At 39.5% G+C, this 23609-nt stretch overlaps 1 protein-coding gene across 2 annotated transcripts in view; it reads right to left on the minus strand.

Annotated features, from left to right (window-relative positions):
* Nucleotides 1-11096: 11096 nt before the first annotated feature.
* XPOT (exportin for tRNA) overlaps nt 11097-23609 on the minus strand; it is a 28637-nt gene continuing 16124 nt past the window's right edge. Inside the window, exons 12-26 of one of the 2 annotated variants that reach the window (XM_050900932.1) lie at nt 22909-23033; nt 21887-22031; nt 21614-21733; nt 21349-21443; nt 20475-20544; nt 19792-20030; nt 19009-19294; nt 16935-17124; nt 15568-15684; nt 15367-15482; nt 14816-14863; nt 13236-13307; nt 12200-12237; nt 12061-12117; nt 11097-11569 (exon numbers count right to left, since the gene is read on the minus strand). In XM_050900932.1, the coding sequence (XP_050756889.1) occupies nt 12063-12117; nt 12200-12237; nt 13236-13307; nt 14816-14863; nt 15367-15482; nt 15568-15684; nt 16935-17124; nt 19009-19294; nt 19792-20030; nt 20475-20544; nt 21349-21443; nt 21614-21733; nt 21887-22031; nt 22909-23033 (1716 nt within the window). In that variant the 3' untranslated portion in view covers nt 11097-11569; nt 12061-12062. The remainder of the gene's footprint in view (nt 11570-12060; nt 12118-12199; nt 12238-13235; nt 13308-14815; nt 14864-15366; nt 15483-15567; nt 15685-16934; nt 17125-19008; nt 19295-19791; nt 20031-20474; nt 20545-21348; nt 21444-21613; nt 21734-21886; nt 22032-22908; nt 23034-23609) is intronic. The other variant, XM_050900942.1, reaches the window with a different exon arrangement.

Below are 23609 nucleotides of genomic sequence, written 5' to 3' on the forward strand. Positions count from 1 at the left end.
AGACAGTTTTCTTTTTCACCTTAAAAACAAAAGGTTAAATATATTGAATTATAATTTAGTAAAATACATGAAAGGGACTTATTTTAATTTGGGGGGGGGGGGGGGGGGGGGGGGGGGGGAAATCACACCCCAACCACAACTCCAAAGACATACAGAAATAATTAAGAACAACCAAGGAGAGGAATAAGAGGTGAAACAAAGAAACAAAACCAAGCTCAACAATCAAAACTAATGCCATAGACACAACACCTCTCTGCACCCGAGGTCTTTAGTCCCCAAACTTTGTTTGAAAAATCAACTGGAAAAGTGAAAGCTTTATAATCCCTTTTCTGTTGTACACAGGTGTTTAAATGATACAGTAACAAAAACTACAGGAAAGAGTCAAAAACATGTGCACAAGGTCTTTTGAAAATAAGCAAGACCTGTAATCGAATTCCATTATTCGGTATGTATGCCAAAGAATAGACATTAGAGATGATGGCAGATATGTATACAGATCTTTTAGATCACTTTGGCTCTGGAAGTTGCACTTCAGTATAACTGTAAAGGAACTGGACTAACTACTTACAAAAAGCTATTTTTACATGAGCTAGATAAAAGTCACAATTAACACAAGTATTTTCAGCTACTTGTCAGAACCACCAATTACTACTGGAACAAATCAAGGGACATTTCTCTCATTTCTAAAATTTCACATTTGGTATGTCACATCATTTCTAGAGACACAGCCCGGTTTCCCCACCCTTTCTGAAATGTAAACTGTCAGATACTCAGGTCTTCACAGATTCAGAAGAAAGAGAAAAAAAAGTTTTATTAATTTAAAATGATTAAAAAAACCCATTAGAACGGCCAGATTTCCCCCCTTGCCAAAACAGCAGGAGCTGCAGGTGAACACCCTTACCTTTTTGGTTTAACTAAAGCACTGATTTTGCCATTAAATCTAGCAAAAGGCTCTAAGATCAAAGATATAGCTTCCTGGATCTAAAGAATCTTAAGAGCAAAATGGCAACTGGACCAGGTGAAGGTCCACAGCAGCAGCCTTGCCTCCCAGCCTGGCAGGGGACCCTGCATCTGCCTGTGTTAACTGACAAGAAACAGCTAACTGATACTCAAACAAAAAAGCCTTTCCTGTAACAACTGGAAGAAGAGGTATGACAGAATTTCCTGTGCATGTTGATTACGAGAAGGTGGTTGGCACTTTTTGAGAGCTCCCTGGTGCACAAGATGGCACCACCAGAAGCCTCGCAGCATGCACCGCAGGGGAGCGGAGGAAGCCGCACGCCAGCTACTGCAGCACCGTTCGCCTGTCCTGCTCCAGCAGCCAGCTGAAGTGCTCGTCTTTGCACTGTTCCTGATTGTACCCATGCCACGCCGCAGAGAGACAGAAATTTTCTCATGACTTTGAACACATTTCTCTATGCGTAGCGACTGCGGATTTCATACTTTCATTTAGCTATTCGCTCATGGGACTTGCAAAGCTGTCCCGAAACATCCAGGCAATGACTTGTAGCATACAGAATGCAATGACACAATGCAAAGACCTGACATTACTCTAAACTAAATTCAGAGTCATGCAGCAACACCATTTTTTAAATCTAGATAAAGTTCTTAATGCCTAGAGAAGGGAAGAAGGGTTTATCTCAAATCTGAACCAAAAAAACCAACACCACACCCCAAACCCTCACCATTCTCAGTTAACTCTGACAAGACAATTTGCAACAGTAGAATAAGGTAACTTCTCCCAGCTGGCCATTACTGTAGATGCCAAAGAGCTATCTATGATGCAGACATAAATGGTAAGGAGAAGGTCTGCAAGGAAATAATGCATAGCCCACTCTGTAAACCATTTGTAAAATCTCTGAATTAAAAAGTTCCTCATAATTAAACCCCTGCTTGTAACAAGCCAGCTAGCACATTACCAGTAAACACGTGTTCTGTCATTTATTTCAAAGCAACATTCATTAGACTCATACCAAGACGCAGAAACATAATGAATCCTTTCTAAGCAGACAGAAAATGCGCAGAAGGATCAAGTAAACACAGCATTTCTTCACCAATATCTGTTCAAATACTAAAAATTTAGCAGCCTATTAGAGACTGAATTATTATGTTGCCCGAAGTGATAAAGATGAGGTAGCTTATCTATGAGATCAGCTCTCTTCCTTTACCTTCTTACTTTCTAATCAAATTTGCATGAAGGTCAATGGGTGAAAACAAAACAAAAGGCGACAGATGAGCTTGAACATCATTCAATGGATTTAAAAAAACCCCAGCAAGTCACTAATGGGTTCTCAAGGTCTGGGTTTTTTCACTTGTAAAACTACAGAAATAATTATGCCAGTATTAATCCCAGGGTACACATCCAGCACCAAAACAAAGTCAGTGTTGCACTATTACACTTTTTTTTTGTCAAAATATTATTTTTATAATAATAACAAAGTCTACACTCTTTTGGCAGAGTCTTCACTTTTAAGGCATAAAGTCTCATTCAGCTTTAATTTTAATCTTCAAACTATAATAATTTAATTCAATAACTTATACAACATGTTAAGACCTCCTTTGATTCAATACCTTTCCTTTCTTAGACTGATTCAGAACTGATCTTTGCTAAACACTCAGCATGTCAAGTTTTCTTTTCATGTCTTCCATTATCTTCCTAAATCAATTCACTGAGTTTCATATTAAAAAATATATATATCTCTAACTGTACAACTGGTCCTGTCACTAGATTTAATGCTGAACTTTCTATTTCTTCACATCTCACTTATGGTCATTAAGTCTGATACTAGATGAGTCAGAAGTTCCGCACATATATCTACACGTATCTCTCCTACCAGCAGTTTGATTTATTGTCCCCCATGACTCATTAGCATTTCAAGGGCTTGGGGGCTGCTTTTTGGGGTTTTTTGAGTGTTTTTCTGCTTCTGGTGATGCTACTACTTCTTTATTTGTCAGCAGGGGGGACTGTAATAGAAAAAGATTGCATTGCTAATGTGATTTTTTTTGTTTAAACTCCTAATGCTTTGAAGCAGGAGTACTAACTGCTGCTAATTAATATGAAGAAGTTTGCTGTTACCTCAGGCACGTGGGACAAGCTCACAAAGCAGGTACTTCCCCTGTTAACAGCTGCAATGTGCAAGTTCACCAGGCAAGTAGGGACAGATGATGAAGTTAAAGTGAAGGCTCGCTCTGTCTACAGGCAAGATCCTATACGCCACCAAAGCCGACAGGCAAGGTGCTGAGGTTCCAAATAAATGTTATGTTAGTATTATACAGTCTGGTAAATAGGAAGGTTTTATACTTTCCTGTATGCCCTCTCTTAACGCCTAGAAAAGAAGTTTCTCCCCCTGAAGTTCATGCTTCCTACTCCTGCTTTCTTCACCTAACCTCCTTCCAGGAGTTTCCAGTCCAACAGCTAGCATCTTAATTATCAAAATACCCTGCCCTGGGCCACACAAGGAGCTGCCTGAACCCATACAAAGCAGCACACGCTCCCAAAGGCCCGCAAAACAAACGGCAAGCCTGGCGCCAGTGCTGCTCATCACCACCGCTCTCGGTGTTTCCAGTTCGTAATGGGGGAAGAGGACTCAGCCTCTGTCAGGGACTGCAGCTCCCGGAAAGCTACAGAGGGCTACAGGCTCGCCTGAGTGACCCAGCCAGCCCCACACTCAGAAACGTGGGGTATGGAGGGCACAGTACCAGAACTCATCTCCACAACAGGACACCCTTCCTGAGGTGAACGTTTAACAACTTCTACAACCACAAAGGCGATGCCACTACCTGAGGAAAGCTTTATACAAACCACTAGCAAACATATACTTCGCTTGGCTTTTTTTCCCCCCCCCTTCTAATTACAAAAGTAATTTTGATGGGTCGTATCAACTGCGACCTGTCGACATTCCCAGGGATAAAAGTCATGGAGACCCGGGCAAGGGACGAGCCCCAGTCACACCGCCGAGGCCGCAGGCCGGCCACCGCCTCGCCCCCGCGCCCCCCCCCCCGCCCCGGGCGCGGACCGCTCCGCGGGGCGGCCTGCACAGCCGAGCCCGCTACTGCCTCAAGGGGACTCCGCCGCCGCCGCCACCCGCGACCCTCCTCGGGAGCTGGCAGCTCCCGCGAAGGCCCCGCCACCGCCCCGAGAAACCGAAACCACCTCGCCCCGGTGGCGGGGCGTAGGGAGGCGCGGAGAGCAAGTGGCTCCCTGCGCGCCGCCACCGCCGCCCGCCTCAGCTCGGCTCGGCTCGACGCGGCCTCCCCCTACCCTACCCTACCCTGCCCTGCCCTGCCCACCGGCCCCACGCACCGAGCCGCCTCTCGCCCTGCCTGCCCAGCGCCCCGGCCGCTTCCGGCTTCCTGCAGCGGCGCTGGGGAGGCGGGGCGGCAGAAGCACCGCCTCGGCGGACGGCAACTCCCGGCCGCCCATCGCCCTTCCCGGCCCGGAGGTGGCCGGCGGGGCGCCGAGCTGCGGGCTGGCGGGGGTCGGCTGACAGGGGCGGGCGTCGCCGCCGCCCGCTCTGTGGGGAGTGAGCGAGCGAGCGAGCGGCGGCCGCTGAGGCGAGGGGACCGCGAAACAGGGAAACATCTGGGAAACGTGGAAAAGTGGAAGTAGGATATTCCTCAAATTCCGGGTGTTTTAGCTGGTGTGATGTTCAAAACGAGCTCAGGCCGGTTCCGGTGAGGATTTCCGTGGCGATTTTTTGCTGCGTAACCGGTTCAGCGGTGGTTTTGTTTCTTCGCTCCCCTGCTGAGGCAGGGCTGCCGCTCTTCCCTCTGCCCGGTAACCACTAAAAGTCACACTTAATGTGTGTGAACCTCACCTCACTGACTGCTTTTTCAAGGGATATCCAGGAGAAATGTTTCCCCACCCCGTGTAATTTCTCTCAGTTTCACCCTTTTTAAACCTCACGAAGTCTTGGTATTTTTCGTACATTCGTGCTCTCACTTATTTTTTACTTAAATGTCTTAAAGCAAAGTTCCTTGCCGATTTCTCTTGCTCTCTTTTTTTTTTGTCTGTCCAGTAATGTTGCTGTTCCAATAAATGGTCTGTATAGCTTCTATAAGGACAAATATTGATAACTTCATAATTTATGCATGATGTAATTTAAACATAATTATAGTGGGGAAAATAGAAGAATTCCCCCCCCCCCAGGACTATCCTTTTTTTGATCCTCTGCATTTCCTGTTTGGAATTACCATCTTCCCAAATCTTAGAAGCCTATTCTCTTGAGGAACTGACACATAAAAGATAGCAACCTTTTGCTACAGGCTTTGTTTATTGTTGTTATCTTACCTTTCTTAAGCTTTATCACAAGTCCAAACTTCTGCTGGTTCACTTGTTACAGGGCACTAAGGTTGTTCCAGAATTCTGCTTAGTGAAACTGATAAATTGACTTTGATACATTTTATGCTGTTAATATAAATGCTTAATTTATATTCCCTATTTGTTGGCATCTGAGCTTTATTTTGTAATGCTTTGGCATTATAGAGGGAATAGTTCCCCGCCACATTTGTGTTCTGTCCTTGCATCTTTCAAAATGCTGCAGCGCTTGTCAGAAGTTACAGGTTTATTTCTGCTACCCTCTCCTCTGTACCCAGCTTTGCAAGCCATTTTTTTTCATCAAGTGGATACCCATGAGTCAGCTTTGTCTTCAGAAACATTCATCAGGTCGTTCACATGGATTTTAGCAAAAGCCCTCTCAAAATCTGGAAAACGCCAGTGTTCTTTGTATCTTGAATGTGTACTTGCTTCCACTTCTGAATAAAACCAAGCTGTTGGCTCAGTATGTTGATGCTTTTTGGAACTGGCCATTTTAAATCATTGTCTCATTCAGGCTGGATGTGATTTGGGGAGGTCTCTGGTCCAACTACCTACTCAAAGCAGGGTCAGGGCTGACTTCAGACCAGGCTCCCCAGGACTTTGTTCGCTTAAGACCTAGAGTATCTCAGCTCCAATGTCACCCTGCCCCTGGGTCTGGCTGCCGACCGCTCTCACTGCAGTCACCAGCCCCTGTGCTTTCCCCAGGTCTTGAATCAATGAAGATGATTCATACAGTTCGGATGATTCAAATTGTCCATTTTTTTAGGGTATATTTGTAACATAATCAATGATCCTTATGCAAGGAGGATCTTCTCTAGCCTTTAAATGTTTCACAGTATGAATCACAGGAAAACGGTACGTTGAATATAAGAAACGGACACCAAAAAGGTAAGTGCCATTACAGTTTCACTCTAGAAATTTTTACTTTGCTTCCTTCCACTTCTTTTCAATGGATGAGTAAACCTTTTGGTATTCCTCATCTCTCTTGTATTTGGATTCTCTCTCATGTTCACAAATTCAGCAGTCTGTAGCTGTATACTATTACGTCTCTTCGTCCTAACAATATGGCTATAGGAATTGCAGCTAAAGCTGCCATGTTGCATACAGTCTTCTCACATGTGTAGCTGAGAATGCCGTAACTCAAAAAAGAAAAGGATGCTAGGGAAAAAAAAAGTCAAACTGAGCATAGTCAGCCAGAGCCGAAAGCATTAAAACAGGCAAAATGCAGTATCTTCTTCTAATCTTTTTCTTGGGACCCTCTGGGCAACCTAGCAGCAATGAGATAAGACCAGGGGAGAGCAGAAATCAAACACAGTAGATATTTGCCAAGAAAAAACATCTGATTGAATTATTTGACTTTTAAAATTTTTGAGAAATTGCGTCTTACCAAAAGGACAACCGCTAACTTTACCAGTAAGTCAGGTGAGAACAGTAACTCCAGAAACTCCTAAGCATGTTAAACATTGTTTTTCCTATATCGTTAATGGATTTTCTAAAGAAAACCGAAGCTTTTGAGCCGTTTATAGTCAAATTGCTTTCTATATTTGATTTAACTATTTAGGAGGCATCATAGCTGAACCAGAACAAGCAAACCTATTCAGCAGCCAACTTCACTTCAGCTGGAACTGCCTTTCATAGTTCCATGTTATTTAAGCCATTTTCTCTTCTTCTGTAGTTTTGCAGAGAGGGAAGCAATTCCATGATGTAAGACAGCTCTTACTAGCTTTGCCTTGTTTCCAGCTTGCCACCAGACAATTCATTCCAAAGCTGTTTACAACATGTACAGATTAATACTCCCAAACAAACCTTAGTCCAAAAGTAGTCCACAAATTATACTCTTCCTCTTGTCCCATAGTTACGAAGCCATCTAGGAGAGTTCAATAGAAGAGTGGCTAGTGTTGATAGTAAAAAAACATTATTAAATTTAAAAAATCTTGTTCTGAAGCCTGCTATCTCCCACTTTGCTGAAATGCCTGCGATATCTATAGTGAACAACTAACATATGAAGGAAGAAGAGAAACAGAATGTGAGAGGGAAAAGCCTTCATGCTAGAGCAACAAACGCAAAACCTATCTGCCAAACAATCTTCACACTCACCAAGGCTTTATCCTGCTGTGTGCCTGTGTAACATGCATAATTCACATAACCTGCAGGTACCCACCTCACAGCAAATCAGAAACACTGAATGCAGTACCCCAAGACAAATTGCGGATGAAATCAACCATGCATGCATCTGTCAGGCTGAATGTGAGCAACCAGTGGAGAACAGAAGGACCTGCTGAAGAGTCACATTTCTTACCGAACAGTTACTCCGCCTCCGACTTCCCACTTCTGCTATCACCAGGACTGACCTTGGCAGAAATATGTTTTCCAGCACATTCCATTGTTTCCTCATGTGCCACCTTTTGCCACCACCAAGATGTTTCACAGGGAGATACTCCCCATTTCTGGCTGCCCCATCCAACTTTTGTCACTTGTTCTTGTCACCACTGCCACGAAGGCTCATTCTTTCACTTGTGCTGGTCCTTCACAGCAGTTTCAGTGTACTTAATTAGTTAAAACCTGTTTGCTGTTTTCCTTCACTCTCCTTTCTTTGATTTCCTGTTGGCTTAACTTACCGAAATGGCACAATGAAAGTTCAGTACCTGCATGGCTACAGAGTAATGCTATGACTAAATGGGCCCAATGACCCACTGCTGCTCAAAGGGGCTTGCTCCCTCCTCCACCCCTACCCACACATGACAGCTGCTTTTCTTCAGTCTGTGGTAGCACTTGTCTCACCCCATGGTGAGAGAGTTCCAGCTGGAAAACTGTGTTTGCCCCAAAGAGTGAGTAGCTTTCTAAGTAGCTTTGAATTTTTGAATAGCTTTGAAGTTTTTGAAAAATTTGAAAATAGTAATTTTGCAAGATTAGCTTTCTACCATAAATAGTCTTGTTATGGAATCAGACGAGTGCCAATGCTGACGAGAGAGGGGAAAAGGGCAGATTGCCTCTCTGGACAGCAACTAGCTGCTAAAATGTCTTACCTGCATTGATAAGCCATTCCCTGAGAAAAATTGTCCCTGACCTCACCTTGCATGAAATTCATTGCCTCTACTTCACACCCGGAAAAGTGCTTGCAGGCCTGAAAGCTTATCTGTCTTTAGTAATTACACCAGCTTGTAAATAAAAGATACTCTCTCTGCAAAGGGTGCCTTGTATCTTTAATTAAAGACTTGCAGCTGTGTTTCCTACTTAAACACACTTTTGGTGTGGTGGAAATTCTGTTGGGCACAAAAGGAGGAGTTACTACCATAATGATGTTTTATGCATCTTCAGTCTAGTCAGGGGCATTTTGACTAATGCAGGAGAGCTGCAGGTGGTTGTGTTTTGTGCAGCCTTTAAATGAGAAGATCATCCCTTGTCTGAAGAAGGAAAACATGTAAATGTCAAGCTAATCTCTCAGTGGAGTGTTCTCATCTATCTTTTTCCTCCTTCCCCACAAGAAGTAGCTTTTGTAGTATGTTCAAAGCATCTAAACGCTGCCTGGAGAGTCTAGTTCACACTATGAATACATGTTACATCACCAGATTTCTCTTTGGAGGTAAGTGCACTTCTTTTCCAGTCCAGATTTAAGAAAAAAAAAAAAGCACAAAGCAGGAATCCATCTCTTCAAAGTAAAGCTGTAGAAACTCATCAATTGCCTTTCTAAACCTTGATTCTTTGCAAAGATAGTAGGCACTGCATACCCGCCACATAACCCAACTGCAATATAGCAGCTGCAGACCTGCGGTCTCTGCACCGATGAAGGAAATTGCAGAAAAAATAACCTGCTAATAGCCAGAAGCAGTGTTTACATGTTTATCTAAAGATACAGAAACCAACCCACAGATCCTGTTTTACAGCTCACACCTTGCAGAATCCCTGACAGTACACTATGCTGATTCAACAGGGTCAAAGCATAGGAAAGTAAACAATCCTTCTTGAATTCTTCAGGCTGAACCAGATTAGTTTCTCTGAAGATCCAGACTACCTAACCGTTCATCCTACAGGCTACTCTTTCAGCCATGGATGGAAGGGCAGGGTACAAGTTTATAATACAGCCCGGCTGATGGCTGCCGTGCACAGCTCGCTCCTACACTCTGCACTCTCTGCTTTATATCCATTCTCACCTGACACCACCACAGCAGGCAACATGCTTTGAGGGGGAAGTGTTTCTGCCACTTCAGCTTCCTGAATAGCTCATTATGGGGTTAGATGAACACCAGATTTGGTAGAGGAAGCTACGGGGGGGGGGGGGGGGGATGAGGAAGGAGAGCACTCAGTCTCTTTTCGCAGCGGCCAGTTTAAAGACTTTTCTCATGAAGGTGTAATTTGATAATAGCTAAATCATGCTCTGTTAGACAAATGACACAGTCCATTATACTAACAGAATTAGGAAGCGTAGGCTTTTTTCCTGCTTTTATGCAATACTAAAAGCAGCAGTACTGCCCTTACTTCAGAAAGCAAAAGTCTAAATCAGGTATGAAAACTAAGAGTGACTCCATTACAATGACACTGTAATTCAAAAAATGTTGCTAAAGATGCAAGAGCCCTACCTTACTGTTCGCTTCATAATCTGCCTGGTGAAAGCTCTTCCCTCCGTGTGGTGAAGCTGCCGTAACTGCAGGGGAAGAAGAGCTAGCCAAACACAGAGAAGCCTGACAGCAAACATTCAGCGGATAGCTGCAGTGGCCAGGGGTGCAGCCCCTTGAGCCAGGGAAGGGCAGCTGGGAGGTGCAGGAACACAGCAGCATGTGCAAAGCACCAAGTCAAAGATGGAAGGCTTCTAGTGCTACAGGAGAAAATGAAACGGGTACTGGACCCAGGGACCTCTAGTACTGGTATGGCAGCAAAGGGAAGGAAACGGGATTGTGAGACTAGGAAGTATAAAAAGCACCACAAGCACTTAACCTGCGATAAAACAAATCAAGTAACAAGAAACTTCTGATTAAACATACAAAAATCAGGAACAAAAATCTCATAGAAGTGATACTGTCCTACTGAAGAGTAGTAAAGGTAAGCGCCCTCTACTTTCTTCCCTCAGTGAAAAGGGAGGGAATGGCAGTGAGTATCCTCAAAACATCACCACGCTCCACTCCTGGCTGCTGTTTCTGATCCATCTCCTCATTTATTTTCCTTTTAAATTGGATGAAGAACCTAGCACCACATAATCTAGAAAATGCTCATCTAATTATGCTAGACGTAAGTCAGCTTTTTACTATGGGCATCAGTTCTTGAGAAAAGTATTAAACCCCATGCATGGGAAGACTCCTAGCTTCCCCCTGCCCCTACAAAATAGCTATGAAAACTGTAATGCCATAGAATTAAAAAAAAAAAAAGCAAAGAAACAAACTGACCAACTGATACATTTTGGGACAGAAGTAGCAACACTCTACTAAAATCTCTGTATAAACCATTGACCCTACTGACACATTGCAGTGAATGCAATTCTTTCTTTCTGCCAATATCTTCCACATGCAAGACTGCAATACAGTTTATTATCCAAGCATCAGAAAAATTGCCAGGTTCTACTCAAATGTAACAGCCAGAAGGTTAAAGAATGCTGTAGCTTCTAAAGATTCAACCAAAATGATTCAAAGAGACTTAACATTTCACTGGATAAAATTTTATTTTTTTATAAAAAAGATAGAACCAGATGCTACTTTTAAATGAAATTATTTATTAAACCAATCTGTTTTATAGGAGGTATATATATATTTTATTAAGACAACTTCAATGAAATGACTATCTACAAGAATGACTTTGATTGTTTTATTTTCATGTCACCATACATAACAAATGATTTATGTCTTATGAAAACATTTTACTCAGTATCAAAAATGTACACATTTTAATAACCATTGCTATGGTCTGAAGGGATTTTTACATTTAATTTCAAAAATAAGTGTCATTTCATTGCTGTACGTGTTACAGCATAAGCTTAAATCATCCTATACATAATAAAAGTTTGTGTAGGTATACAGATAATTTTTCATGTTGTCACATACCTTCATGTTTGAGACACAGGTGGGGGATTTGCATTTCTCTTTTTTGCGAAAGGCTAAAGTATGTACTGATGTGAGCACAAAGCAACATTTCTTAAAAACAAAACCAGTTTGAATGGCACAAGAGTTAGCGTTTTTATAAATTAACCACCAGAGTTCTGGATTATGGAAATGGGTACATGAGATTCCAGTACTTTCCTTAGGGCTTCGCTCTCTGGAAGAATACCTGTTAAAAATTTAATACAAAAACATTTTAAGACAAAGAAAATATAAGACATTGAACAGTTGAGGTGTAAGGTAATTAGTTTGACAGGGCTCATTTTCTTGTTTAACATACTGGTTAACACACTAAGTTCAAGGCTGTGACTTGTGCTATTCGATTACACTGACACCCTCAAAAACAAAGCATTCTGACACATTCTCTGCAATTATAGCATCACTTTTTGGCTGTTTCAACTATTAAACATAAGCCGCAAGAATATCGAGCTATTGAGGAGTTGGCAAGGTGCTGAGGATAAGTGACAATTCTACAGATGTAGGTTTGTTGTTGTTGTTTGCTCCTTTCCAAATAACTGCTTTTACTACTTGGAGATTCCCTATAGCTAAAAACTATTAAATAATTCAATATTTCAATTTTACTTCAGGTCACTACCACAACTGAATTGTATGACAAAGTTCAAATGGAATTAAAAGCTATTTAAAGAAAAAAATTTTTACCTTTAAGTAATTTTTAAAAACTTTAGCATCAGGCTGCTGAAGTGCTTGACAGAATTCCTGTAAGACAGAATAAAGAAATACTAAATAACTAAATGAAGCAACAAGACAACCTGAGGTATGTTAGGAGCATATAGAATACCTTGTATGCAAAGCCATTGATATTAGTTTGTTCTTTCCCTAATGTGCAACCAAAGAAAAGCATGTTATGGATAAAAAATTGTAATAGGCTATGACAGGCCAAGTGCATTCCATTTTCAAATACAGGATATCACATTCACTTTTAGCTAAATAGACAGAAAGAGGACTATCTTCTGCAATCAAGGAGATTCTAAACCTTTAACTTTTCCAGTAACTTTTGGTGGCTTTGAAATGAATACTTCAGGCAAACATTTATGCTTAAGTAGTATTACGTACACACTAAGTGACTCTAGATAACAGCAGAATATGTCTGTCACTTGAAAAAGTTACAATCTTAGATCAGAAAACATTGGGGCACCAGCAAGAGATAATACTTGATCCTTACATATATTTAACACCACTTAAAAGTTCTACAGTTTGAGTCTTATAATGAGTATAATTGTCTCCTAATACAGCAAACCCAATTACTATAGTGTCCAAATTAGTCGCAATTAAAATTAAGTTGTCAGTGTTCATCTAACAATTTCTTCGTGGCAATGCTTACTATATGGCTAGCAATGCTTAATGTTAGGACAATGGTAAGGTGTAAAGTTTCGCTTCTGAGAACCCTCCAAAATAAGCACACAAACCTCCCATCCTTAGTTGTACATCATTTTTGACAGTAGAACCAGTGCTGTGGCTTAAACTTCTGTAGTGTTGAATACAGCCTTTATCATCACACTTTCTATACATGTAACATTCTTCATTTTACTTTTGAGTTATTACTCTAAGTATTCTGATACTTTTTCCTGAAGTTAAAATTTGAATTAAAGTAGGAAGATGGCTTAGACAGTCACATGCACTGGACTCTTTTTTTTGCAAGGTACTCTTGCAGTAACTTTACTCCTTATGCTAAATTAATCCTATTCTGATATGCAATATCAGAGTAAATTTTACCCAGGGATGGTAGGAGGTTAACTTGGTCAGTATTCATTTTGTTCCCATTTAACATTTATGATTATTAAGAGTTTTCCAAATGTTCTTTTAGGAATTCCTACCTGAATTATCTCAGGAGCTACTTGCAAAGAAGGCAAATACTCTTGCTGAAGATACTGAATGCACTCAGGACCCTAAAGAAAAGCAGTACACAATTTGTTCAAGTATATTTTTGTACAAATGGGAAATCATAGCCCTATACTGTATGGTACAGAAGAGTTTGAAAACAGGTGGTCTACGTGACTATTTTACAGAGAAGTTATACATATCAAATACCAAATGCTCATGTTATTCTCAGCTGTTAGCAAATAAAAAGATTTCTCCATGTTGGCATTAAGGATTCTACTGCAATTTGGTATCTTTTGTTACATAGCAGAAGAATGCATTGAAAATTGCACTGAAATAAGAATTACAATACAGCCAGTCAGTTTGTGACATGTCAACTGTAAGTCAGTTAAGTAAGAAGGCGGCCCTAATTTCACTATCTGACATATAAAAGAAAAAAAAAAAAAAAGAAAAATTTGGCAATTAGTATCTGCCAACTGCTTTACCATACTACTCCCATTGCGAAATTGAGTAGCCAAGTACCCCCGAACATAGTGTTTCTCTTCTTGTAACATTGACTATGTAATTTGCAGTGGACTAAACAGTAATAAAATGGAACTTCCAAACCTTTGAGAAAAGCAGACAGGTCTGTTTTGGTTAACACATTAGTTTTTGTTTTCTTTATCTGCATTTATCAGATACCTCTCATCACAAAAGGGATTACTGTACACTGGCAGTATACAAACATGACCCAATACATCTACCAGGGGAAAGTGAATCAACTTTATCAATTCACAGATAAGTTACCCTAGAACTGGAACATGGTATACAGTTCACATGAGGGGAAAAGATTTCAGATCTCTTTCCTATATTTGTATCGGTAGTGTTAGAAGAGCAGTATTTGTAATAGGAAGTTATTTCATTTACCAAAGCTTGATTTCCTACAGATTTATCTCTTCATTGCTTTTAGGGAAAAAGGAACAAACTCAGAAGCTCTCCTCAATTAAAACACAATCTCTTCTCTGCCAGTTTATAACTTCTTACAATTTTTGTGTAGTTGTGACTTTTACTTGCGTTTGACAGAAAAGTTAGCCAGCAAGTTAAACGGTGTAGCAGGAAACAGCAACACGAACATAGAAACTGTTTCATTTCCCATTAAAAATGGGAATATGCTATAGTCTTTTAGTCATTAGACAATGCAAAATTCATTTTTTCCATAAATGTTTTTCAATCTAGTCTCCTACACATCAAAAGATACCTTTAGTTTTCACAGAAGTACTCTACAGTACCTCTCTAATTGCTCTTTTATGTCAGTTTAAGTACTACACTGAAAAGTGAAAGAATGCCAATTGATCAATTAAACACAGTAACAATCAAGTGAGCAGATTTTTCTCCTTATGAAGAGTCAATATTATGCAGTAATTTATCAAGAGGTAGTACTGCATCCTGTATCCCTACGCAGCATTATGGCCATCCTATTATTTTATATAAGTAGAGTAGTAGTCCACCCTAGTAAGTATCTAATTTTCAGAAATTGATAAAAGCATTAGAAAGAAACCTGCAAGAGTTATTCCCTGCAAAGTATTATGAAGCTTACCCTTTTGAGATGAATTGTTTTTAACGTCACTGCACATTCTGATAAAGCCTGCAATGTAATACATAACATTAGACTGTTCGATTAGTCTATTGGTTAAGTATTTAAAGCCAAAGAACCTAATGAGGCCCAAACCAAGGGCTAGTTCACGCCATTATTCCCTCATCTTCCCCTCTCACAATGCTAACCGAGCCTCAACCTTCCAATTTTAGTTCCACTCTAATCAGAAAAATTTCTGTCACAGCTGAACCCAAAATGAACTGAAGAACAGCCACCTGCGTGTGTTCACTTCCACTGAACATCAGTTAATAAGTAATACAGGTCAATGTTAAATACTCAAATCTGCAGTTCTCTAGCTTGATTTTGAGCATAGGTGAACTACAGAATACAGTACCACAATATTCAATAATTAATCATCCAGGTACCTCAATAAAAAAAATAAGGGATTTTATTTGTGAGACTATGATCTTTGATACCACATGGTCATTGTAGGTTTCTTAGCTTGAATCTGCCCCACAAGAATAAAAGCAAAAAAAAAAGTCCATAATACGTACCAGTACTGTCTGGGCATCCGCTAAGTCAAACGTTTGCTTCAAAGGTGCTAAGAAACATGCAGGAACAATGTGCTTGTAGACAAAGTCTGCAAAACCTACTGGTCCATCTTTACCTCCTGAAAAGAAAAATAACTTTCCATGTTCTATTATTGCTTCATGGTTAGTAGCAGCTGCAAACGAATTATGGAAAGACAGTCTTACCCCAAAGCTCCACCAACTTAGAAAGAATAATAAAACAAGTCTTCTGTGCAATAGGATCTGGGTAATCCACTGCTCCTTGAATGACAGTGAATAACACACGCTCCACATTCTCTGCACCTTAAACACATTAAAATGAGCTTGTCATTTCAACTTGCAGCCTAAAATGTTTCTGTACTCTTACACTATTACATATAAAATACTGACCTGAAAGACAAGCTTCAACTTCAAAATAGCTCTTTTTTGCACTAGTCTCAAATATTTTTGGGAAGTTTCCCCTACGATGCAAGACAACTCTTATTTACGTTATAATTGGTGTGTGTGTGTGGGGGGGGGTTTGTTTGGGGTTTTTTTGTTTGGTTTTTTTTTTTTTAAAGTTTGGAGATTTTAATTGCTCTTCTGGCCTTTAATACACACACAGGTGAGGGGGGTACTTTGACCTGCTTACAAATACAAGTTTTCTCCTCTCCACCCAAACCTGGTAGAGTTAATTAAAACTCAGCAGCACTGAAGTAGTTCACTTATCTTCCCATATATGGAAAGATATTTTTATCACACTTAAAATTTCTCTGCTGCACCTATGCTTATTTCTGTTTGATTCCTTTAAAAATTTCTTGGCCCGTTACCAAGTGCCTCTTTCAAGAAAGCTCTCGCTACTTCTTAATGCCACCCTTTCCCTTCCCACAGGTATTACCATTATTTTAGGATGGGGGGAAGGAATTCTGAGCTCCACCTACCAGAGGAGTCACTTTAAAGCTTCTCAAGTCCCTAGCCATTTTGATGGAATACAAATCAAGAGAATTACTTAAAGAATCAAGCAACTGGACATTCAACTTCAAATTCTTGCTATGAAAAGCACTAATTTGCATTTGGCCACTAAGGGTGAGGAAAACCTAGTAACTACATATATAATAAGTCACATGATGCCTTCTACCATAGATAACAAGATCAGATGATAGTAATAAAAAATTACAGAAGTTACTTCAGAAAATGACCACCACAATGAATATGGGCAGCTGTGAGTGGTCTTGCCCAACAGTTTGAACATTGCTACACATTGTTATATATTGTACGATCTCCGATTCAAACACAATGATGTATGAGGATCTATTATACACCATTCTTGCCCTTATAGACACAGTGATCACATATAAGCTGAAAAGATCAATAGGAAGAGTATGTCCATTATAGCTGGATTTCACAAACCCAAATTCTTGCACAACAGGTAAGTTGAATACTGTATTTACATTAGTCCATTCTACCTTAACATAGTTAACAGTAGTTGACAGGAACTAGGCTAATGATTTTAGTAGACAAAACTTAGATGAGAATAACCATAGTACTATCCTTTGAGAAACTGAACTACTTACCTTGATTAGCTATGACTTCACTCATTCCACTGCCAGTTACTGTCTGCAGAAAAGCAAAGTAACTCCTCCGTAACATTTGTTTTTCTAAAGCAGCAGACTGGTCATTTTCTTCTGCTGGAAGGAGCAACACCTCAAAAATAGCATGAAGTAGTGGCATAAACATCTGTTGCAGAAAAGGCGAAACCTGTGTCTGTGGAGATTGGAAGAGGGTATCAACTCAAACAGTTACAGAAATTGAACATTTCAAAATTAAAACTTAAGAGCTTGTTACAATTCTCAGCTTTGATTCACCTGTAAAGCTAGTATTTTCATGTACCAACTACTTATAACAAAGTGAGTCACATCAGGGTCACCATGAACATTACTGCATCTTGACTTACACGGCATCTATTTCAAGTCTTTTGCACAAAAATATCTAGTCCTACCTAGTCTCATTCTGAGTAGGAACAGAAGCTTTTTCAGGATTTCTCATCCTTCTGTTCAGACAGACACTACTTCAAATTCCCTGAAATATCAAGCGGTCTATTGTAAAGCCACTGTAGTTACAGAAAATGCATCTCTAAGATGTTAAAACTGGCAACAGACCACCTTTTGTAGCACTTGTCTTTGAAGACTGCTTAAAGAAAAAAGTTTTCCTGAGCTCAAATACTACTGGCATTACAGAATAAACTTGTCATTTATGTCCTACTTGCAGTGAGAAATACATGTAAGGGCACTAAATTAGTTGAATACTTATGAATTGAAAAACTGAAGGTGTGTGCTATTCAGCCACACCCCAGAGTTCCATGAAGAGGCAACTCAGATGTTCCTTTCTTAATGCTTAAGCAAGGTTTTATCTTTAATCTCCTCTTTACTGTACTTTGAAAGTATTCAAGGTGAGACTATTGAAGCTAGGATCTTTATTTTAACATATTGTAATAAGAATAGTACAGTATCATACAAAGTTAAACATTACACCTGAACATGGTATTTGTCCAGTCTTGCTCCTGTGACTTTTTTTTTTTTACACCTTCCTCACCTTACACAGACTATTTTTAATTATCTACTGTTATCTTGAATTGCTTTTAGCATAACTGGCAAAAAGGACTAGAGTAATAAGAGCCTTCCTCCCTAAACTCTGAAATACTTGATTTTTCAAAATTCCTTCTCTCTGCTCTGCAGATGGGATACTCCAAACAGAGGTCCACGTGCTAGATTCACACAGGTATATCATGGCTCTGTTTGACTGCTCACAAAATGCACTTCACTTCTAGTAATTTTAATTTTGCATTCTGCTGAAAGACTAAGCCTAAAGGGCTCCTTAACCTTCTCATACAGCAATGAATTTCCCATCCCATTCACAACAGCACAACATTCTTGTCGCACCTCCAGGGAATGAACCACGAGTAACAGGTTAGTAACTTCATATATTTCATTGACTTTGCATTTGAACTGTTTGAAACTAGGTAGCTCTCAGAGGCTACACTTCAAAGACCTTTGCTAGATAATCAGTTGACAGTCCTACTCCCACTTAATACACATCTCATGCCACCATTTCAAAACCTCCATATTTGTCAACCTGTTTTGAATAACAATGCATTAAGCCTCAGTGTACATTTTTATGCAAGACCACTGCATTGAGATCTTGTAAATCAATATTCCTCCCTATAGGCGCATCTGATATTCTGTATCTCTATCTTCTGGAAATCTCATTATAAGAAATGAGAAAATTCACTTTGGAGCTTGCATAGTTTGTAATATTAGCTTAACACTTCGGTGGGGGGCATGAAGTTAATTGTGTCAATAAAAAAATAATTTTGTGCTGCAAGTAGTATTTTATTTTAAAAAATTCAACCCAAAAATTTAGAAACAACACAAAATTCTGGGACTAATCAAAGAAAAACACTCATTTAATCACTGCGAGTCCAGCAACGTATGACTGTGGCTGAAGACTATGTTTCCCGGCAGCAGCCTTAGAAATATATTTATTTATTAATTGTGAGATAAGGTTCTGACACATAGCTACTTTTCTGGAACCAGAAAAGAGGAGATATCAGCAACACTTCGACCCTGAAAAGCTTATGCAATATCATACCTTAAACTTAGCTGTTATTTGGTTTATAAGAGGAATGAATTCTTGAAGATCTTTTGCTTCACAATCTTTAAGCATGTGTTCAGAGGCAGAAGGAATGAACGGAAGAACTTCTTCCTCTAGGCAAATAATCATGCGGTGAAGGAAAGTGCGGACACCGCTTCTCAGAACTTCCTTTTGTAATGGACAACTGAGAGCTGGCAAAAACGTTTGTAAGCAGTCCAGATAAACCTCTGAGCAGCCACATTGTTTTACAGTTTGCTTATTGCTGAAAGCCTTGCTGGTTCGGCTGTAAAAGCAATACACCAAGTTTTATATAAGCTCACATTCCAATACAATGAAGAAGCAATAACACTGAGAGCAACATATGCTTTAAAACCCATGCACTAAACTAGAATATTACATTTCATGAAATGGGAGCCAAACACTGGAAGTAATGAACAGAATTATTTGATATGAAGTAGCTACACTTTGGCAGTTTTTGGAGAATTCTAATAATTTACAAACAACATATGACTAGAATAGCTCCATACAATTCTTTGAGGAAGGGAACAGATGCTGGTTCATTACAAACTTGCTCAACATTCTCTGAATCTACATCCATAGCAGCCTTTTCTAACTTATTTAACTCATTTTCTGGGCTACCATAAGAAATTCTACAACCACTGATGATTTTCTAGGTCATTAAAGCACAGATAGAAACTCAGCCCCTCCTCCCAATAAGTCCTTTATATTTCCCTTTTACTCAAACCAGAAACACACACAGAGTCACTGTGCTGTACCTACCTAGCAAACCCAACAGCATGATTGAGGCAGTCTGCCAGTGCCATCTGTCTGTCCTCATCTTGTGCCATCATCAGTTTTTCTAACAATACTTTGAACTTCTCCATCAGTGGAGTCAACAAATTCCTCATTAGAACCTGTTTTCTTTCTGCAGAGTATTCGCTGTTAACTATTAATACTCCAGCTGTTTCATAAATGAAAAGTTGATCATCACTGCTTAACAGAGCCTGGTAACCATTTTCCTAAAATGGAAGATAACAGGCATAATTCACTAAATGTCCTTTATCAAAGTTGTCTTCTCAAAATTTAAAGATACTACTCTTTCTTTAATCATGCCTCAGTAATCTCTATAGTACATTTACAATAGTTTTATTCTCTTCCTACTTAAGTAGAAGTGTCAAGTACAGGTAAAAACATAGTTGAAGGAACAACTATTTTTATACAATTCAGGCAGATAGCCTTCTATATATACCCATCTCTAGCCTATACTCCCAGAAACCCACATAAGCAAGATGGTTAAAATTAGGTACAAGTGTAAGCATGCAAGTGATCTCACACCAAAAAAGCAGGACAATTATTTGTGTTTAAATGTTTGTGTGCTAAGCTTACAGTTCAGTAAGTACTCAGGCACACCAATGAGTAAGTGCAAGCCTTATTTATTACAAAAACCTGCTGTAAATACTCACAGGAGGAGAAAGTTCCAGCAGGTCTTGTATTCTATTTAGAACATCTTCAATAAAGGGATTCATTTGCTTACTGAAGTAAAACACAAGTACATAACACTATTTAGAAGCGTGTGCATTTTTACAGGTTTCCTGGTATTTAAGCTGTAAAGCTAGACACTAAACTACCTTCTCAGTATAGAACTCCTCTTTAAATATCAAAGCACTGTTGTAGAAAAATCTGGCTTATGGATATGGTGCTTGTGGTAGGCCTAACAGATACATGGCACAGTGGGAAATAAACATTTCTTTCTTTCCCTCATTTTTTTTTTTTTTTAAACATGCATAAATAGCCTCACTGATCTGAGTGAAATATTTTCGTTAACAGTTGAAAAATAGGATCCTTCTGAAATCTGAACCACCTTGGAGCTCCTCCTGCCTCTACATTAAATACATGCCTGTGAAATAAGACCAACAGCACAGGACTGTTTGAAGGGCTCTAATACACTGAGTAAACGTCATCAGTATAAATTCTGTAAATATTCAGAATTTGGTCAGGGACAGGGAAGAATTACTCTTGGGAGTCTCCAGATCCACTCACTCTCAGCTTTGCTCACTGAGGAAAAACAGGACAGACATTTACGTTGTTGATCAGTTTTAACATCTAATCAAAATACGCTAAGCATATGTATTCCAGTTCTTTGCTCTGTGACAAATTTTTCCACTGCTACCTTAGTATTACACAATAGGACAACCCTGCTAGAGCACTGTTTTGATATATTACTTCATTGCAGTCCATTTGAAGCCCAGCCTGTTTCAATGACAACTGTGATGTACAGAAGGGCTATATATGGTAAATTCAGTGCCATTTGGATACACTTGTAACAGCTTTACTCACTTAAGAGACTTGACAAATCTGGAAAAGAGGTAAGCTGTTCGACTTCGTACTTTTGGACTTGTATGGCGAAGACCACGGTGATCTAAAAATGCCATCTGCAATCAAAAAAGTATCTCAGTCTTAGAATCCCTAAAACAAGGCGGGGAAAAGCTAATCATTCAACAATCTAAGAAACCCAGCTTCTTTAGTGACCTTCAGAAAATTAGAAAATTTCCTAAGTCTAAAGAACTTATCTAGTCGAAAATGTAAATGAGATGAAACTTACTAGAACAGTTGGAATGTGCTGAGGTTCAACAGCAAAGAATTTTTCATATCTAACCACTGTTTCAAAGAATTCCAGGGTCACTGATGTATGTTGATAGGCACTAACGCCAGAAGTCACTAGCTACAAATAAAAGCATTAGCAAGTTAGTACTTTAGCCGTTTATAACAAACTACAATGTAAGTGACCTGCTGGTAATTAAGATGAGCCATTTGAACTGGAATGTTCCAGTCTTTATTGGCATTTTTAAATAGCTCCCACAACACATGTGCGTACCGTTCTCATCATGTCTTGTAAAGCCGTAGCTTTTGTAACATCACCAGAGAAGTGAGCACCATGAGATACAGGAAGAGCCTCAGCCAACATATACAGCAGCCTTATTGCTACTTCTACTTCCATAAATCGCGTAGTCTGCCAATTCCTAGAGAAAGAATGTGAAGATGGTGTTAGTCTGTAGTAGCTTATGAAATAATCACAGTTCTACCATGTTAGTATTTTCTTTTGAGCTTTCTTCAGATGCACAGTATAAAAAGAACAGATTTAAACTAAGAAAAACACTAAGACCTAGGCAGTATTTCAGGATGCTTCTGGAAGACTTTATCCACAAACACAGCACTTCTCCATCAGAGCGCTACCAATTTTCTTTTACCAGTTTCAACTTGAAAGCTACAGATTTCTTGAAGTGCTTATTTAGGTACAAAACCACCTACTATGGTGCGCGGACAAGCTATTCAGCTTCACTTAAAAAGAGGGCTCACTAAAGAGCAAGGTACAAGGAAGCCACCAACAATACTGAATTCCTCTTTGTATACACACAACTGTCATCCCAGTCAGGCAACTAGTAATAATGTTTCTTTATTTACATGCACAGTTTCCAGGATTGGTTCTGCTCTTTTTGTAAAAAATATCACTTTTGTTTCTTTTCCCTATCCAATCTTGGTTTTCTGATAGCAGTAGTACATAAAATTGCCACGTCTCGTAACCATTTCGTTGAGGTTTAAGTGCACGCCTGTCCAAATGGCTGTTGCTGTGTAAGTAAATGACAAAGATCAAGAAACATCTCTACGAAAAAAAAAAAATTAGCTGCCATTTAAGGTTACAAAAAGAAAGCTGCTTCTTTCTTAGCAGCTGAGGAAAAAATTGTACAAAGTCATATTTATCATGAAGTTTTAACAAGCTCATTCTATCAATTGGCTTCACCTTGCTACATCACACATGTTCATTACAAACTCTGACAGTTACAAAAGGCAAAAAAAAGCTAAGGGCATCGTGTAAACAAGTTAAAAAACCCAACTTACTGAAGTGTAGTGTTAAAAACTCTGCGGACAGATGCCAACAGTAACTCTGGTGAGACCTGAGCAAGTCTGTCCAGCAACAGTTTCAACTGTTTTCTGTACTCCACAAACATTGCTTCATCTTCACCCTACAAAACATTCACATGTCAGTGAAGTTCATATTTTTGTGTTTAAATTCATCCACAACTGTTTTAGACAATTACACCTAAAACAAACACATGTACATACAAGAACAGTATACCACGCTCAGAGAATTCAATAATGCTCACCCTATGCTCTTGCAACATAACAGCAGGCTCCTTTTTTGGCTGGTTGCAAAATGTTGAGATCCACTGCATTCAGTCCAGAAAAATATTAAAAAGGCTTTCCAAACTGAAAACTAGCCAGAAGTACAAGAAAGAAAATGCTCTTGGCAAAGCCTTATTGATCCAGCTCTTGAAAATTGACTCACTCCTCAAAGATGTGCTTTCTCAGCATCTAGCTTAGTTTTAAAATTAAACGGACAGAAACATTTATGATGGACTGCATACAGTTTGAGTTAACCTTTTTAAGACTATAGCTCTCCAAACAGCCTGGAGCAAAAGTAAGTCTAACATATTCAATCATTATTGCTGGCTGACAGAGATGTAAGCATGGGAGGAAAGTGAAATCAAAGACCTTCCGCCTCCTTTAGCTTATTGTTGCAGGTTTGACCACGTGAAGTA

This window comes from Gymnogyps californianus, chromosome 1 (assembly GCF_018139145.2).
Source record: "Gymnogyps californianus isolate 813 chromosome 1, ASM1813914v2, whole genome shotgun sequence".
NCBI classification, from domain to species: Eukaryota; Metazoa; Chordata; class Aves; order Accipitriformes; family Cathartidae; genus Gymnogyps; species Gymnogyps californianus.